Source organism: Somniosus microcephalus, chromosome 19 (genome assembly GCF_052327205.1).
Source record: "Somniosus microcephalus isolate GS21.2 chromosome 19, FLI_Smic_1.0, whole genome shotgun sequence".
NCBI lineage: Eukaryota > Metazoa > Chordata > Chondrichthyes > Squaliformes > Somniosidae > Somniosus > Somniosus microcephalus.
The window spans coordinates 57,319,560-57,338,443 of record NC_141005.1 but is presented as its reverse complement, the minus strand read 5'-3'; the positions used below and the strand labels follow the sequence as shown (position 1 = coordinate 57,338,443).

Sequence of the window (18,884 nt, the reverse complement as noted above, 5' to 3'; positions counted from 1 at the left end):
AGACTATTCCATAGATTGACCACTACTCTTTGAAATATTGTTTCCGCAGATTAGTTTTGATAGATCTATCCATTTTCATAGATCAATCCCATCCATCTGTCTTCTCGTCCTTCTCAATCCCTTCTCTCTCCAGAGGGGAAAATGCTAGAGTCCATTATAAAAGATGTAATAGCAGAGCACTTGGAAAATAGTGACAGGATCAGACAAAGTCAACATGGATTTACAAAAAGTAAATCATGCTTGACTAATCTACTGGAATTTTTTGAGGATGTAACTGGTAGAATAGATAAGGGAGAACCAGTGGATGTGGTGTATTTGGACTTTCAGAAGGCTTTCGATAAGGTCCCGCGTAAGAGATTAGCGTGTAAAGTTAAAGCACATGGGATTGGGGGTAAGGTACTGTCTTGGATAGAGAACTGGTTAGCAGACAGGAAGCAAAGAGTTGGAATAAACGGGTCTTTTTCCGAGTGGCAGGCAGTGACTAGTGGGGTACCGCAGGGATCGGTGCTAGGACCCCAGCTGTTCACAATATATATAAATGATCTAGACAAGTTTGCAGACAACACAAAGCTGGGTGGGCGTGTGTGCTGTGAGGAGGATGCAGAGAAACTCCAGTATGATTTGGACAGGTTGGGTGATTATACTGCATTTGCCATGCATCTGCCCAATGTGAATAAATGCAAGGTTATCCACTTCGGTGGCAAAAACAGGAAGACAGATTATTATCTGAATGACAATAGATTGGGAAAAGGGGAAGTGCAACGAGACCTGGGTGTCCTTGTGCACCAGTCACTGAAGGTAAACATGCAGGTGCAGCAGGCGGTTAAGAAGGCAAATGGTATGTTGGCCTTCATAGCAAGAGAATTCGAGTACAGGAGCAAGGATGTCTTGCTGCAGTTGTACAGGGCCTTGGTGAGACCACACCTTCAGTATTGTGTGCAGTTTTGTTCGCCTTATCTGAGGAGGGATGTTCTTGCCATGGAAAGAGTGCAGCGAAGATTCACCAGACTGATACCTGGGATGGCAGGAATGACGTATGAGGAGAGATTGGGTTGATTAGGCTTATACTCGCTGGAGTTTAGAAGAATGAGAGGGGATCTCATTGAAACTTATAAAATTCTAACAGGACTAGACAGACTAGGTGCAGGAAAGATGTTCCCGATGGCGGGGGAGTCCAGAACCAGGGGTCACAGTCTAAGGATAAGGGGTAAGCCATTTAGGACTGAGATGAGGAGGAATTTCTTCACCCAGAGAGTGGTGAACCTGTGGAATTCTCTGCCACACAGGGCAGTTGAGGCCAATTCATTAAATATATTCAAGAAGGAGTTGGATATATTTCTTGAGGCTAAAGGGATCAAGGGATATGGGGAGAAAGCAGGGACAGGGTACTGAATTTGGATGATAGCAAAATACTGCAGATGCTGGAAATCCAAAATAACAACAGAAAATGCTGGAAAAACTCAGCAGGCCAGGCAACATCCGCGGAGAGAAAAAAGAGTCAACGTTTCGGGTCAAACCCTTTGTCAAGACCCTTTGTCATATACTGAATTTGGATGATCAGCCATGATCTCATTAAATGGCGGAGCGGGCTTGAGGGGCCGAATGGCCTACTCCTGCTCCTATCTTCTATGTTTCTATGTAGGTACATCCAATGTCTGTTGATCCTATTTGTACCATCCACTTCAAAGGCTCCCCTGGTAACTTTTTTCACAACTCTATTACCTTTTGTATGAAAACTTCATTGATCTGAAACGTTAACTCTGTTTCTCTTTCCACCGATGCTGCCTGACCTGCTGAGTACTTCCAGCATTTTCTGTTTTTATTTCAGATTTCCAGCATCTGCAGTATTTTGCTTTTGTATGAAAACTCCTGCCTGACCGCCCTTCTTATTCCTAACTGCCTTTTTCCTAATTTGTGTCACCTGCTTTTGAGATCTTTCATGATAGTGAACTAGTTAGTCTACGTAATAAGAGTCACTTGTCATTGTGTGCTGGTCTTATTATTTATTACTTCAGACCCTTTTCTAAGTGAACTTTACAAAAATATGAAAATGCATGTTTCATTTTTAATTGAAAAATTTAAATGTGAGTTTTTCCATGAAAGAAATATAATTACCCTCCCCCCACAATGTTATTAATTGGTGCTCCTCTTTAGGTCCCTCAACTTAATGCTCTAGCGCCCATCTATGAGGCAAAGTGACTGACCCTCAGCCTCTTCTGCTCTCAACCTGGATGTCCAGTGGTAAATGGGAGCAGTCCAGGTTGACCCCCTTCCTATCACTTTCCTGTCCTTCCTCTGGGGAAGTTATCACAAGATAGGTTGCGATAAAAGAGACCCTTCAATGCCATCGATCTCAAACATCTTTCCCCATCTTGTTACTTCTTGTCTCCAGTCCTGCCAAGACGAGAAACTCACCATGGGGAAAGATTTCCTCTGATCATTATGTGTTAGTGACATGGTGAACATAGTGTGAGAACTTCTTTTGCTCTCCAATTTCTAGCTAACCAAATTTAGAAGCATTTCCGATTTTGTTAGAAATTGCCAGAGGAAATCTTCCCATTATGTTGCTAACACATATCAACCACTGGAAACTTTCTTCCATGTGATGTGATGCAGCACCACCCACTGGATTATACATTACCAATAATGGAAGGACACTATTGCCTGCAAGCTCATATTTCATGGGAGTACTTTTGTGATGCAGATCGAGAGGCCCAAGATCAGAGTATTTTCATAGAAGTTTACAGCACAGAAGGAGACCATTCGGCCCATCATGTCTGTGCTGTGACAGGTACAGGTATCAGAACAGGTATATTAGAACCACGCAGACCAGGGAGATTCCTGGGTTTTATCAGGATGATCACAGCCAGGGCAAATGGAAGGGGCTATACAATTAGTCTCAGCAACTAAGGGCTGAGGTGGGGGTTCCTACATCTGAGACTATTCAGTGACCCCTCCCCCCACAACTAGAACATGCATTTGGTGAGAACACGAGTGGGCTCGGCTATGATACCCTCCATGGTCAAAGAGGCTGCTGATAGTCATTGTCTAAGTTTACATGGCCACATGGGTGAAGTGCTAAAGGGCAATTGACTCTTTCAGACCAGTATGAGAGGCCAGCTTCAGGAGCTAATTGGTGAGAACACAAGTTGTATGAAGGGCTGCCTCATTTAACATTCTTATTTTGACTCAATTACCTTTATTTTACATTCCAAAATATAATTATTTTTTTGAACTCTAAAATTTCTTTCACAGCTCAGTGAGGAAGAGATTGCCCACACTGGCTCCTCACTGTGTTCCTATTGGCTGTATATAATACACAGAGTTGTAATTGCTGCTCACAGTTTCACACCCATTCTTGTTTCAATAACAGTTATTTAGTTGCACAGCTTGCCCACGACCCACTTTTTGAAATCAGACTTATATAAAAAAAATGCTTTCTATTTTTCGTCCATTTCTTTCAGCAAATTCTCGAGGAGCTGTATTATTATACAATGTGAGAGGTACTGCAAAAGGGAGTCACATAATTGGAGTCACACAAGTCTGTTCATGAACATCCATGTCAAATCTGAGTTTTCTACAATTGCAGTTCAATACAAATAGAAATCTAAAAGTAAGAAAAACTAAGTGCTGGAAGAGAAAGAAAAGCCAGAAACCTATACATGCAGAACCTACCATTACGCTTCATCACGTTTGTTTGGTGTCAGCTGTGGCTCGGTTGGTAGCAAGCTCACCTCCCAGTCAGGATGGTTGTGCGTTCAAGCCCCAAAGATTTGCAGCACAAAATCTAGGCTGACACGGATTTCTCAGGTGGGACCGTTCATCACTTCTGCATCCTGACTTCAGTTGGAGCACTGTAAGGTAAATGAGGCACCAAAACCTGCCTGAAAAGTGGTTTACAGCAGCCACTCCAAGCAGCGACACCCCTTGTCGTTGGTGTGGAAGGAAACCATTTTCTGAAGCTGTGGCTGCTCACTATATCCGTGCTGGAAATTCTAGCTGCTGGCCTGTACGGGTCAGCTCCAACCAGTGGGGAAGGTCCAGTGGCCAGACATAGAGTTATAAATTGCAAGTTTCAAATAACTATGAGCATGCAAGTTTCAGCATTCACAGTTATTTTTCTGTTGCTGTGGTATTTGCCTCACATTTGAAAAGTGCAATATTACAGAATGTGCTCAATAGTGCCAGGGAGCTACCCTAATACATAGAACAAAAAGCACAAGAGCGCTGCAGCACCCAGGCTCACAGCTATACCTGCTGATAATGATTCACTTTCCTCAGCATGACCCGGCTACTCCGTCAAGCCCATTCTCCAATGGTGTGTGTTACAACTTGGACTTTCTCCCAACATATTTCACACATGTTCGCAGCAAAATAGAGGTTACCACAGGCATATCCATGTATCCTATGAACCGAAACTTGGCACCTTATGTGTGATATGAACGGGATAACATATCACAGAAGTAGCAATCACTCTTCTGCACTGTAGGATATACCTGAGATTACATGGACTACCATCATGTTCTCATGCCTGTTTTGAAAGGTGGTAAATAGCACACAGTCAGTCCTTCATGTTCAGATTAAAACTAATAGTTAAAAGTATTTACAAGTGAGATAATTACACACATGCAGCAACAAACTAGGAATACAATGGGGGTAATTTTTGACGTCTGCTCAAGACGGGCATGAGGTCAGTGGAGTGGCCATGCTGCCCGCTCAAGGCTGGTGTTGGGAGGCTTGAACCATTTACAGGTTTGGGCTTCATTTGAAGGCGGCTGGCGAGCTGCGGGCACCAGACAGGCTCTCTGGTTGTGGCAGGACAGGAAATCAACTGGCTCTTACTGTGATCCAGCCAGCACGTCAGCTCTAGGTGGCAGGGATACAGCAGGGTTGCCAACTCTCCAGGATTGCCCTGGAGTCCCTGGGAGTTGAAGATTAATCTCCAGGACACTGCTGCGAGCAACCCTGGAGAAATATCATAGGGGCATTAAAAACAAAATGGGGTGTTTTGTTTTCATTTTCTTTGAACGCATTTATTTGTTAGTTATAAAAATATTAGAGATGGAGGAGTAGTTGGAAGAGAGAGCTCATGTGATCAAATCTCCAGGAATACGTTGAACCAGTGTTGGTAACTCTAGGGTAGAGAGGCGGAGTTAATCCCAGAGGGGCGTGAAGACGGTCTGGCAGTCGGCCGCAGTACTTTTGTGGAGACGGGAGCAGCACTCATAAGAACATAAGAAATAGGAGCAGGAGTAGGCCAATCGGCCCCTCGAGCCTGCTCCGCCATTTAATAAGATCATGGCTGATCTGATCCTAACCGCCAATCTACTATCACAGAACCATCTCCTGAATCTAACAGAATTAGACACACAAAATAAGAGCAGGATCAGGCTACACGGCCCCTGGGCCCGCTCCGCTACCCACAGGGCCATGTCAGATCCGAACCTAGACTCATGTCCAAATTCCTGCCCGCTCCCCATAACCCTTAATTCCCTTTACTTCTAGGAAACTGTCTATTTCTGTTTTAAATTTATGTAATGATGTAGCTTCTACAGCTTTTTGTGGCAGCATATTCCATGGACCTACCACCCTCTGAGTGAAGTAGTTCCTCCTCATCTCAGTTTTGAAAGAGCAGCCCCTTATTCTAAGACTATGCCCCCTAGTTCTAGTTTCACCCATCATCGGGAACATCCTCCCCGCATCCACCCGATCCAACCTGTTGTATCCGTGTGTTAATAGAGACACTGAAGGCAGGAGTTGGTTTCACAGGTGTTTACTGAACAAAGTCTGGAGGTGAACTAACTGATACAACACAATATACAGGCTTATATAGCCCGAGTGGCCATTACCGGCATTACAGTACACAGGGGGCTTTTAAAGGCACATACACTACAATTCCTCCCCTTTTAGCCAACCAGTACATAATATTTTAAGTAATCATTAATTACATGTTACAAGAACAATAATCTACACATTGCTGCAGTTAATCAATTATAAGTCAGTCTCTCTGGAGGCTTCCTGACTCAGTCCGGATAACGCCTCAGTGGTGTAGTAGTTTCTGGTGGTGTAGTAGGTTCTTTTGGCAAGGCTGATTCGGCTTGAATGCCAGTGTCGGGTTCATCTGGTTCCAGTATCACCGGATCGGAGGTAGATACTATGGGTATCTCTACTTCATCATTAGGCGTATAGAGTTGTGGTGTAGGTTGTCCCTTTTCGGATGACTCTATGATCTGGTCAGCATGGCGCCTTATTATGCTTTCTCCAATGTCCACGGTATACATCAGCGGTCCTAGTCGTGTGCAAATAGTTCCAAGCTGCCATTTCTCGGTACGGTAGTCCCGGGCCAAAACTTGTTGACCTATCTGGAAGGTTCTAGTTGGCCTTTCATTCATGCCTTGAAATTGACGGTTCTCCACGTCCCTTCTGATGTTTGGCTTGATTAAATCCAGCCGGCATCTTAGGCTTCTATTGAAGAACATCATGGCGGGAGTTTGGTTTGTAACCATATGTGCTGCATTCCTGTATGCAAACAAGAAGTTATCTACCTTATGCTGAAGTTTTATGTCTTCATTACCCATGGCCTTTATGGCCTTCTTGAAGGTCTGGACAAACCTTTCAGCCAATCCATTGGTGGCGGGATGGTATGGGGCGGACGTGTAGTGCTTAACCCCATTGTTTTTTAAGAACTTCCTGAATTCTTCGGACACAAATTGCGGTCCATTATCAGAACAGATCTGTTCAGGCAGCCCATTCCTGGCAAATATGGTCCTTAATACTGTGATGGTTTTTTCCGTGGTGGTGGAGGACATCTTTATTACCTCCGGCCACTTGGAGTGTGCATCCACCGCGATTAAGAACATTGAGTCCATAAATGGACCAGCAAAGTCGATGTGTACCCTTTGCCATGGAGATGAGGGCCGCTCCCACGGATGTGGAGGGGCTTGTGGTGGAGCGTTTTGGACCTTCTGGCATCCTAGGCAGCTCTTGGTCATTTCTTTGATGTCTCCATCGATACCTGGCCACCATACAAACGCCCTGGCTAGGTTCTTCAGTTTCACTCCACCCAGATGCCCCTCATGAAGCTCCTTTAGCACTTTATCCTGGAGTTTGGGTGGAATCACCACTCTGGATCCACACATCAGGGTTCCTCGGCACACTGACAGCTGTTCTCTTCTTTGCGAGAATGCTGGCAACAGTGGTTCGCCATGTGCTGGCCATCCCTTCACTGTTAAATCGTAGACTCGTGAGAGAGACGGGTCATTTCTCGTTTCCCTTTCAATGGCAGAATTTGTTACTGGTAGACATTCGACTATGGTAGAGTGGAACATCTCCATTGGGTCTACTGTAGGTGCCTCTTCTTCTGTTGGCAACGGTAGGCACGATAAACCGTCAGCATTCCCATGCTGTTTTGATCCTTTGTATTCTATGTCATATTGGTGTGCCCCTAGAAAAAGGGACCACCTCTGTAGCCTTTGCGCTGTCATAATGGGAACACCCTTTTTAGGGTTGAATATGGAGATGAGGGGTTGATGGTCAGTCAACAAGGTAAATTTTTGTCCGTGTAGGTAATGGTTGAATTTCTTCACTCCCCATACCAGGCTGAGTGCTTCCCTGTCGATTTGGGCATAGTTACGCTCAGCTGAGTTCAATGAGCGTGACGCAAAAGCTTATCAGCCGTTCCAAACCATCAGGGAATCTATGCGATAATACCGCTCCTACGCCGTAAGGGGATGCATCGCACGCCAGTCTGATTGGCAGTGATGGGTTGTAATGAGCCAAAACTTCCTTTGACATGATTAAGTCTTTGCATTTATGGAAGGCACGTTTACAGTCTTCGCTCCATTTCCAAATTACTCCTGTTTGTAGCAGTTCATTAAGAGGGTGCAGAAGAGTTGATAAGTTCGGTAAAAATTTATGATAGTAATTTATCAATCCCAGGAACGACCTTAATTGTGAAACATTTTTAGGTGCTGGGGCTTTTATGACCGCTTCAATATTTTCAGGTGACTTATGCAACCCTTCCTTATTAATTATGTGGCCACAATATATTTGTTTCTGGAAAAATTCGCACTTGGGGCGATTTGCTCGTAGGCCCCGTTCTCTCAGCCTAGTGAGCACCTGCTCCAAATTGGCAAGGTGCTCGTTGTCATTTTCTCCTGTTACAAGGATGTCGTCTAGGTAGCATTGAGTCCCCGGAATCCCTTGGAGGATTTGCTCCATAGCTCTTTGCCAGATAGCTGGAGCTGATGCTACTCCGAAAACCAGTCGATTGTACTGGTACAGGCCTTTGTGTGTATTTATCGTGAGATACTTTCTAGAGGCCTCTTCAACCTCCATCTGTAGATATGCCTGTGCCAAGTCAATTTTGGTGAAACGTTTCCCTCCGGATAGTGAGGCGAAAATATCTTCTATCCTCGGAAGAGGATACTGTACCGTGTGAAGGACCGGGTTTACAGTCACCTTGAAGTCTCCACAGATGTGAATTTTTCTCTGTTCTTCAGATTTATCATTATTCAATGTTTTCTTCATAACCAGGACGATGGGTGTTGCTCACTCGCTCCAATCTATCTTGGATAATACGCCTGCCTTTTCCAAATTCTCCAGCTCTGCCTCGACTGCTGGACGAATTGCGTATGGCACCGGCCTTGCCTTAAAAAACTTGGGAATTGCCGCATCTTCCACTTTTATTGAGGCGGTGATGCCTTTCAAGGTTCCTAGTTTCTCTTGAAACACTTCCTTGGCGTTGGCCAAGATGTCTTTTAATCGTTCAGGTATGACGTCATCATCATTTTTTTCTTACTGGTCACCGTCAGTGCCTGAATGGAGTGCCAGTCTAAACGTATCTTCCTGATCCATTCACGTCCCAACAGCGGTGGACCACCATCTTGTAGAACGTATAAATACAACTTCTGTATTTCCTTGCCGTTGTATACAACAGGCACCCTTATTTTTCCTTTGGGGTATACTTTCTGCCCCGTATATGTTTTCAAGATAATGGATGTGTCTTTTAAAGGTATATGCGGAAATAGCCGCTCGCAATCCCGTCGATTTATGACGGTCAGAGCTGATCCTGTATCTAGCTCCATTTTAACTGGGGACCCTGCTATCGTGAGGGTAACCCAAATGGTCTGGTAATCTTCTTTGGCAATTACATTATGTAATTTGAGACAGCTTAGTCTCTTGTTTCCGGAGTCGCTGTCGCTCTTCTGGTCTTTGGAGCTACTGTCCGTCATCATTTGTACCTTTCTGTACTTTTCTTTATTGATTTTTTTTTTCCTGTCCGTGGATTTTTATTGTCCAGATCGGCATACCCGTGTAATGTGTCCAATCTTTCCGCATTGCCTGCATGCTTTGTCCTTGAACCAGCAGTCCCTCTGGTCATGGGTGGATCTGCCGCAGCGATAACATCTCTCGAAACCCTGTGTCATTTCGTGGGTGCCGAAGTCCTGTGTCTTTTGCTGTATCTCTGCAGCTCCTCTTGCGGCTGCTTTGTATGATACAGCCATACTGAAAGCCTTGTCCAGTGTCAAATCTTTCTCAGAAAGCAGCCTTTTCTGTGTTCCTTCACTTAGGAGACCGCAGACGAATTTGTCTCGAAGAGAATCTGCCAGTCCTGCCCCGAATTGGCAGTGCTTTGATAGCTTTCTTAATTCGGTGAGGTAATCAGCGTTACTTTCATTCTTGTGCTGATTCCTCTTGAAGAATTTGAATCGTTCCGCTATCAGCAGCGGTGTTGGGTTTAAGTGCTCCTGTAGGGTATCAACAATTTCCTTAAAATTCTTGTCCTTTGGTTTGGCTGGAGTGATTAAGTTTCGTAACAGCCCGTATGTCTTTGCGCCCATTAGATTTAGAAGTACTGATGCCTTTTTATCATTTTCTATTCCATTTGCTGTGCAATATACCTCCACTCTTTCCACATATGTGGTCCAATCCTCTAGATTGTTATCAAAAGCATCAATATTGCCAGCCTTAGGCATCCTGGAAAAAAAAATGGCGCTTCCCGCGCTTTTCTTTCTTTCCTGCAGAAAAGATATGGCGCTTTCCCGCCGCTGCTGCTGCTGACAACGCTGTTTTCTGCGGTTTTTTTTAAATGTGGAGACTCGTTCCCGCCCGACTCTCTGGGACTTTCCCCCCCCTCTGCTAGGTCCGAACGCCGACCTGCTTTGCAGCGCCGGCCATCTCCCGAGTGCTCCCCCCCTGTCTGTTTTTGCTTGCCTCCGCCTTCGCTGCTTGGCCTCGCCGCAGAGCCAGCCGATGGAGCCCCAGCCCACCCAGGAAGGATTATTGCAGTACCTGCCACCAGCTCGGCTAGCTGGTGAAACCACAGTTTGTTTGTTTTTCTTGCTTTTCTTCGACTTTGGACGTCTGAGGAATCGATGTCCTTGAGGTGCTGCCGAATTGCAGGTAAGTCCGTTTCCAATTCGTCGCCACTGTTGTATCCGTGTGTTAATAGAGACACTGAAGGCAGGAGTTGGTTTCACAGGTGTTTACTGAACAAAGTCTGGAGGTGAACTAACTGATACAACACAATATACAGGCTTATATAGCCCGGGTGGCCATTACCGGCATTACAGTACACAGGGGGCTCTTAAAGGCACATACACTACACAACCCCTTCACAATCTTATATGTTTCAATAAGATCGCCTCTCATTCTTCTGAACTCCAATGAGTAGAGTCCCAATCTACTCAACCTCTCCTCATATGTCCATCCCCTCATCCCCGGGATTAACCGAGCGAACCTTCTTTGTACTGACTCGAGAGCAAGTATGTCTTTTCTTAAGTATGGACACCAAAACTGTATGCAGTATTCCAGGTGCGGTCTCACCAATACCTTGTACAACTGAAGCAATACCTCCCTATTTTTATATTCTATCCCCCTAGCAATGAAAGCCAACATTCCATTGGCCTTCTTAATCACTTGCTGCACCTGCATACTAACCTTTTGAGTTTCGTGCACCAGGACCCCCAGATCCCTTTGTACTTCAGTACTTTCCAGTTTCTTGCCATTAAGATAATAACTTGCTCTACGATTTTTCCTGCCAAAGTGCATAACCTCACACTTTCCAGTATTGTATTCCATCTGCCAAATCTCTGCCCACTTACTTAGCCTGTCTATGTCCCCTTGCAGGTTTTTTATGTCCTCCTCACTCACTACTTTCCCTCCCATCTTAGTATCATCTGCAAACTTTGATATGTTACACGTGGTCCCCTCCTCCAAATTGTTAATATAGATTGTAAAGAGTTGGGGACCCAGCACTGACCCCTGCGGAACACCACTAGTTACTGATTGCCAGTCTGAGAATGAACCATTTATCCCAACTCTCTGCCTTCTGTTAGATAGCCAATCCTCTATCCATGCCAGAATATTACCCCCAATCCCGTGATTTTTTATCTTAAGCAATAATCTTTTGTGTGGCACCTTGTCAAATGCCTTTTGGAAGTCTAAATACACTACGTCCACTGGTTCCCCTTTACCCACCCTATATGTTACTTCCTCAAAGAACTCCAGCAAATTTGTCAAACATGACTTCCCCTTCATAAAACCATGCTGACTTTGTCCTATTAAATTATGATTATCCAAATGTCCTGTTACTATCTCCTTAATAATGGACTCCAAAATTTTACCTACCACAGATGTTAGGCTAACCGGTCTATAGTTTCCAGCCTTCTGTCTACTGCCCTTTTTAAATAAGGGTGTTACATTAGCAGTTTTCCAGTCTGCCGGGACCTTTGCTGAGTCCAGGGAGTTTTGGAAAATTATTACTAATGCATCCACAATCCCTACCGCCACTTCCCACTCCCTGTCCCCATGAAAAAAATTCATAAGATGATTGGTCATGTTTGGAGATTATGGCACCAATATTTACGGGGAGACATGGAGGGAGCACGGCAGCATGTTTGCGGGAGGGGAAACTCTGAAATCATGGGAAGGCAGAGGTCCTGCCCACTTTAATGGCAGGACCTCATTACCATTTTTTTACTCTGTTTCCCGCCCAGCAGCTGATCAGATTGGCAGGCTGGCCAACTGCCGGGTTGGGAAACCCTGCAGTAGAAGGCCACAGCTGGGGACCATTGGGGAACCAGGAAATATCGGGGGTTGGTGGGCAGGTCGGACCATCAATCGGGAGGGAGGGGGGGACAGGCTCGGGTTTGCAGGTTTGGGGGCTGCTCCTCCTTGCCCACAGGCAGTGCTCTAAAGATCACTTACCTACTGGATCCGGCTGCTCCCTTTAGCTGCCGGGTTTCCCGAGCCCTGGGAAATTAGGCTTGCAGCCGTTTAATTTAAATCAGGCTCGCAATTGCACTGTAGGAGCCTGATTGAAATATTATAATGAGATGTACCGCCTCTCGAGAGCGGGATACAAACACAAACTGTAAAAATGGCGGCAGTTGGTGTTGGGCCACGCGATTGTTACCGCCCTCTCTCCCGACCCTCTCGAGGCCGCTGTGGGGGGTTAAAATTCCCTCCAATGATTCAGAAGAAAAAAGTCTTGGGCCTAGAAATTCAGTTGTTTGCGCCAGCCGCTAGCGCCTTAGGAGGAGGAGAAGTGGGGTGCTAAGCGGCTAGCGCCCGGGCGCAGCGCGATCTGCGCCTCTCGCGAACTTCAGTTAAGATTTAGCAGCGGCGCAAAACCTTTGCGCGCGCTCAGCTGCGCGCGCAGATCCTGACGTCATTTCATGGCAACGCCCTTTGTGCGCCCCAAGCCGGAAATTCAGTGGCGCCAGCCTATTGTGCGCCTGGCGCCCCTAGCGACTGGTAGAGGGGAACGGTTCCCAGTCGCTGCGGGGCGCGGGGGCGCTAATTAAAGGGGACTTCTCCTGCAGTATAAATGGCAGCCATTTTGCACCACTCCTTCTTTGTGAGAGACGGATCTTTGGAGAGAGACAAAGGTAGAGAGCTTTCTGGTTTGGCTCAACACTCGCACAGGTACTTGTGGCTTCAGGCCACAGCTTTGCACTTGTCTTTAACTTCAGAGTCATAGCATTGATTGGAAACATATAATGGGGGCTGCAATGGGTGGAAACATTGGGCTTCTCCATTGCATTCAAAGGGCTCAGAGACGCCGTGAGAGAGTGCCAGTCATGGCCAGACGGAGAAGGGGCAACAGGCATCGGCAAAGGAGGCCTTACCCACCCAGGGTATACCGCCAGCAGTTCTCATATCTGAACATGTCTGAGGAGCAGTGTGTTCGGAGGCTGCGATTCAGAAGGGAGGTGGTCACTGAGATCTGCCACCTGCTTCGCGGAGATCTGCAGCCACAGCTGAGGAGCAGGACGCCTCTGTCGGTGGCAGTGAAGGTGACGGTGGCTCTCAACTTCTATGCCACCGGCTCCTTCCAATCCGCTACTGGGGACATTTCCAACATCTCCCAGTTTGCGGTACATTGCTGCATCCGCCAGGTGACCAATGCCCTTTTCAGAAGGAGACGTCAGTTCATCTCCTTCCCCATGACTGTTGACAAGCAGCAACAGCGTGCAATGGGCTTTGCAGCATTAGCGGGCTTCCCCATGGTGCAAGGCGCCATTGACTGCACACATGTGGCTTTGCGGGCACCTCTAGAGAATGCCGAGGATTACCGCAACCGGAAGGGCTACCATTCGCTCAACGTGCAGTTGGTGTGTGACCACAGGCAGCTCATCCTAGCTGTCAATGCCCGCTTTCCAGGCAGCAGCCACGATGCCTTCATCCTGCGCCAGACTTCTGTGGCAGACATGTTCGAGGCCCAGCCTCACCCACAAGGATGGCTTCTCGGGAACAAAGGCTATCCTTTGTGCACCTGGCTGATGACCCCGCTCCGTGCGCCCAGCGCCCCTGCTGAAGAGGGATACAATGAGAGCCATCAAGCAACCAGGAACATCATTGAGCAAACAATCGGCGTGCTGAAGCAATGGTTCCGCTGTCTGGATCGTTCCGGGGGAGCCCTACAGTACTCGCCTGAGCGAGTCTCCCATTTCGTTGTCGTGTGCTGCATGCTGCACAACCTGGCTATCCACAGGACTCAGCCACTGCCAGCAGACATTGGAGGACCACCAGAGGAGGAGGAGGAGGACCAGCACAGGAGGGAGGCAGAAAGTGCAAGGGCCGCCCGTCGGCGGCTTATTGCAAGTCGGTTCTAGGCCCCCTCTCAGGGAATGGCTTGTGCCAATGGCAGGAGATGAATGTAGCCGCTCCACAAGCCCTCAGCCGAGCAGGGCAACCAGGACTTCCAAAAGAAAGCATGGACAGTGCGATTTAAGAATTTTTTTTACTATGATACCTCTGTGCCCTTCCCACATGACAAACTAATGGAGAGAAACCCCCCCCAAAAACACAAATACACCAGTCTCTGCCTTTACAAGTAAAACAAATATACCAGTCTCGGCCTTTAAATATGAAACAAATACACCAGTCTCGGCTTTTATATATGAAACAAATATACCAGTCTCGGCTTTTATATATGAAACAAATATACCAGTCTCGGCTTTTATATATGAAACAAATACACCAGTCTCGGCCTTTACAATTAAAACAAATATACCAGTCTCGGCCATTAAATATGAAACAAATACACCAGTCTCGGCCTTTAAATATGAAACAAATACGCCAGTCTTGGCCTTTAAATATGAAACAAATACACCAGTCTCGGCTTTTATATATGAAACAAATACACCAGTCTCGGCTTTTATAAGTAAAACAAAACATTTGGCCACACCTTCTACTTTTTCCCCTACGAGGATGATCCGTTTCGCTTCCGTGACTGGCCCCTACCCGCCCTGCAGCTCCTCCTCAATGCGACCCCAGTGGCTGCAGCAAGGCTGGGGGAAGGCTGCTGAGGGTCAGATGGTGAGACGGCAGATGCCCTTGGGGGTCGGCCTGGACCAGCTCTGGGCCTGGAGGGGCCGGCTGCTGACTGCTCCAACTCTGCTTGGGCGGCAGCAGTCTGTCCAACAGCTGGTGGCAGCTGCAATGGAGGAGTGACAGTGTTGGCTGCAGGAATGCTGCCAACCTGACAGATCACAGGCACTCCCTGGTCGGCTGAGACATTGGCACGCGCACGGGCCAGCGCTGCAGCATGTGCAGCAATCTGCTGAGACACAGACTGCTGGGCTGCTGCGGCACAGCGAGTGCCCCGGCGATGCCTGGCCGATCCAGCGAGTGTGGCAGCAGTTAGTGCCTGTGTGGCCCTGGTCTGTGTCTGCATGACAGCAGCCAGTGAATGCACGGCACGACTGAGCACTTGGCTAGAAGCCGCCTGTGAAGCAGCGAAGTCCTGCTGACTCCTAGCCTGTGCTGCCGCGATGTCCTGCAGACTCCTGGCCTGTGCTGCACTGAATTGTTGCAGACTCCTGGCCTGTGCTGCACTGAATTGTTGCAGACTCCTGGCCTGTGCTGCCCCGAATTCCTGCACACTCCTTGCCAGTGACTCTATGGAGTCAGGCATCCTTGCCACTGCAGCCATGAGCTCACTGTGCCTGCGCTCAGCCTGGGCGCCCATTTCCGCTAGGAGCCGCACCTCCTCTGCGCTCACCGTAGCAGGACTGGAGGCCGCACTCGCCCTCCGGGGAGAAGGCCGCCGAGCTTCCCCACCCCTCCCGCGTTGCTGCAGCCCGCTGGTCCCCGGAGCTTCACTATCTTCCGACCCTTCCCCCCTGCTCCCCTCCAGGGAAGACGTGTCACCATCATGGCCATGGGCTGCCTCGGCTGAGGGTGTCCCTGATGGGCTGGCTTCCTCTTCCTCCTCCTCTATGTCTGACTCGGACACAGTGCCAGCTTGAGGGGCCGCCTCCTCACCTGGCGAGTCACCATCTGAAAGCAGGGAGGCACAAGAGTTGCTTTAGAGTGAGGACAGGGCGGCAGCGAGGGAGGCATGGTGCTGCTGTGCACTGCATTGGTTCGATAGTGGCAAAGGATGCTGGCATGAGGTGCAAGTGGAAAGGGAGAGGTCAAAAAGGTGATGACCTTACCATTGGTGCCCAGAACAGGGTCAGCATCTCCAGTGGCGACGGGGCCACTCAGCCGGCCTGCCATGATCCACTCCACTCGCTGCGCGAGGTCGCTCAGCTGTTTCAGGTCAGGACGGCCTCCCCCGGTCTGTCGCTGCTGTCTTCTGTTATGCGCCAGCTTGGCCTGCAAGAGAAAGGACCGCCTCTAAGTACAGTGTCAAGCCCTGATCTTGCCCGCACTGCCTCCCATGTTCGATTAGTCCTGACAGTGTCAAGCCCTGATCTTGCCCACACTGCCTCCCATGGTCGAATAGCCCTGACAGTGTCTAAAGTCCTGATTGCGCAAGTGCTTTTCATGACAGTCCCATAGCTGCTGGATGAGGGCCGGCCATTAGGGCTTTCAGACCTGTTTGGCCATAAAGTGAGGTGCACATGCAGGGATGAGGAGGATACTGGAAAGGGTACTCACCCTGACAACCCGAGTGAGGTCATTGAATTTTTTCCAGCACTGGGTTGGTGTCCTGCCAACCACGCTGTTGGACGTGACCCTGTTTGCCACATCCCTCCATGCTTTCCGATATTCGGCGGGCAGCGGCCTCCTGCCACCCTCAGGGAAGAGGATATGGCGCCTGCGGTCCACTGCGCCAACCAGCAGCCTCAGGTCACCCTCGCCGAAGCGCTGCGCTCTCTCCCTGGCCTTCTCCATTCTCCTGGGCGTGGAGCTGTTCCAGAAGCAGTGTTCAGGCCTTGCCTTAGGGCTGCAGTGTGCAGGGCGTGGCAGCCAAGCAATTCCACCCTCCCCCTTTAAGTGCTGACCGGCGCCTGACTGTCTGGCCTCAATGAGCAACTCGCCGCACCTGCGCTGCGCCCGCCTTCGGTGTTTGCGCCCCGGATCGCCGGCTTAGCGCCTAATGATAGTCGTGCATCGCCTGATTTAGCGCAGCAGCAACCTCTTGGGGCGATGCAACTGAATATCGGCGAAGGTGGCGCTAAGTTGCGCCGGGCGCAAAAGTTAGCGAACGCCATGCTGTAGCGCCCCAAACGTGGCTATACTGAATTTCTAGGCCTTGAACTTTAATTGTTTTACTCGAAGTTCTTGTTTGAATACACTAAGCACTGTTGCAAGAATATTTTTTAAAGAAAAGATTCAAACTGGATTGAACTAAAGCTTTGTATATTTATTGGCCATGTGCTATAAAAGGCCATACCATAAACAGATAGACAGTAAAGAGCTGCATGCAGACATATATTTATTTAAATGTACTATGTGAGTGAACAAATTTATTCATTTGCCTGGCTGCAGTTGATAAGGAAAATGCTGTTTTCTTAACAAAATCAAAAACACTTGTCATTGTCTCTGCGGAGATCTCTTAGAAACCTATTTCTAAATTCTCCAATTGGAGAAGTGCGCGCCACTGCCCCTTGCCACCTCTTCACCATTAATGCCATTGGAGATCTACTCAGCTATAGGAAAATTATTGGCATTCTAAAGAATGGGAGCAAAAAACTTGCCAATTTGGCAATTAGATACTCCTTGAAATGATCTGTTAGCCTTCACATGTATCACTCCGCCTGACAGACAGTTGTGGACTGGCATTGACAGTGAGTGCAGAGACTCCTGTGGCCCACATCATGCCACTTGCCTTCAACTGGAAGGGGATGACTAGTTGCAAGAAGGCCAGTCCTAGAATTATAGAAACATACAGCACGGAAGGTGGCCATTTGGCCCATCATGCCTGTGCCGGCTCTTTGAAAGAGCTCTTTCCCCACAGTCCTGCAAATTTTCCCTCTTCAAGTATATATCCAATTCTCTTTTGAAAGTTACTATTGAATTTGCTTCCACCTCCATTTCAGGCAGGCAATTCCAGATCATGACAACTTGTTGCATAAAAAAATGTCTCCTCATCTCCCCTCTCGTTCTTTTGGCAATTATCTTAAATCGGTGTCCTCAGGTTATCGACTTTCCTGCCCGTAGAAACAGTTTCTCCAGATCTACTCTTTTAAAACCCTTCATCATTTTGAACATTTTATTAAATCTCCCCTTAATCTTCCCTGCTCTAAGGAGAGCAATCCCAGCCAATGAAGCTGATAAAAGTGGAGAGAGATAGTATATGTACTAATGCTCACTTTTTGTTCCAATTCAGGTTCTGACACTTAATTCGGAAATCCAGTCAGAAAACCAGATCCATGCATCCGTGCAGCAGGTACCTTTGCAGAATCTGGATGGTTCCATTCAACATATCCATCGAGTTTCCTCAAACCCAGCCATTACCACAGGTAATATTTGGTTTAATATTTGGTTAAATTTGTGACAGTGTACCCCAAAGAGGTGCTCAGGTGGCGCTCCGGAACACCATCATTCTGCGCTAACATCCCACCGATCGGGACCCAGGTTACAAGCTGCAACCACCTTTTAAAAACACCAAAGTACTATTCAGTGATTTAAAAATTGTCAAACCTTTCATATCTTTAAGAAACCTAGTACATCAAACAGAAGTTTATATAAAGGAAAAAAAAACAAGAGATGAATATTTAGGCGGGAAGTTTGTTCATTATGGCGAAGGGTTCAAACATCAGGAAACACAAGTCAAAAACCAGGATGTTTGTTATAAGTCAGACTGAACTATTTCACCCAAAGAGTTGTGGCGTAAGTGACCACGGAATAAAAAGAAAATCTGCTCCTTACTTAACCCATTATATCAGGAGTGTCCAAGCTTAATGGTTTTGTGGGTCGTTTAGTTTTGTACAATGGAACCTCGCAGGCTGCATATCAAATTTAAATCTATGTTCTCATTAACTTGCAATTATCACAAGCTGTGATTCCTCACAGATCACAGTCTTCTGAGTTAGGATTTATCCACCAATGAGACAACAGTGCTAAGAACAGCCCTTTACAAACTTCCAAGCCCACAAAATTCAAACAGGATAAACCAGTGAATAAGACAGACCAACACAAAG

At 47.4% G+C, this 18,884-nt stretch overlaps 1 protein-coding gene across 3 annotated transcripts in view; it reads left to right on the top strand.

The window, feature by feature from the left end:
- hnf1a (HNF1 homeobox a) overlaps positions 1-18,884 on the top strand; it is a 268,622-nt gene that overhangs the window by 234,475 nt on the left and 15,263 nt on the right. For 2 of the 3 annotated variants that reach the window (XM_085961826.1, XM_085961827.1), the window contains exon 9: positions 18,071-18,203. In XM_085961826.1, coding sequence (XP_085817952.1) covers positions 18,071-18,203 — 133 coding nt within the window. Of the gene's footprint in view, positions 1-18,070; positions 18,204-18,884 lie in introns of those variants that run through there. The other variant, XM_085961828.1, reaches the window with a different exon arrangement.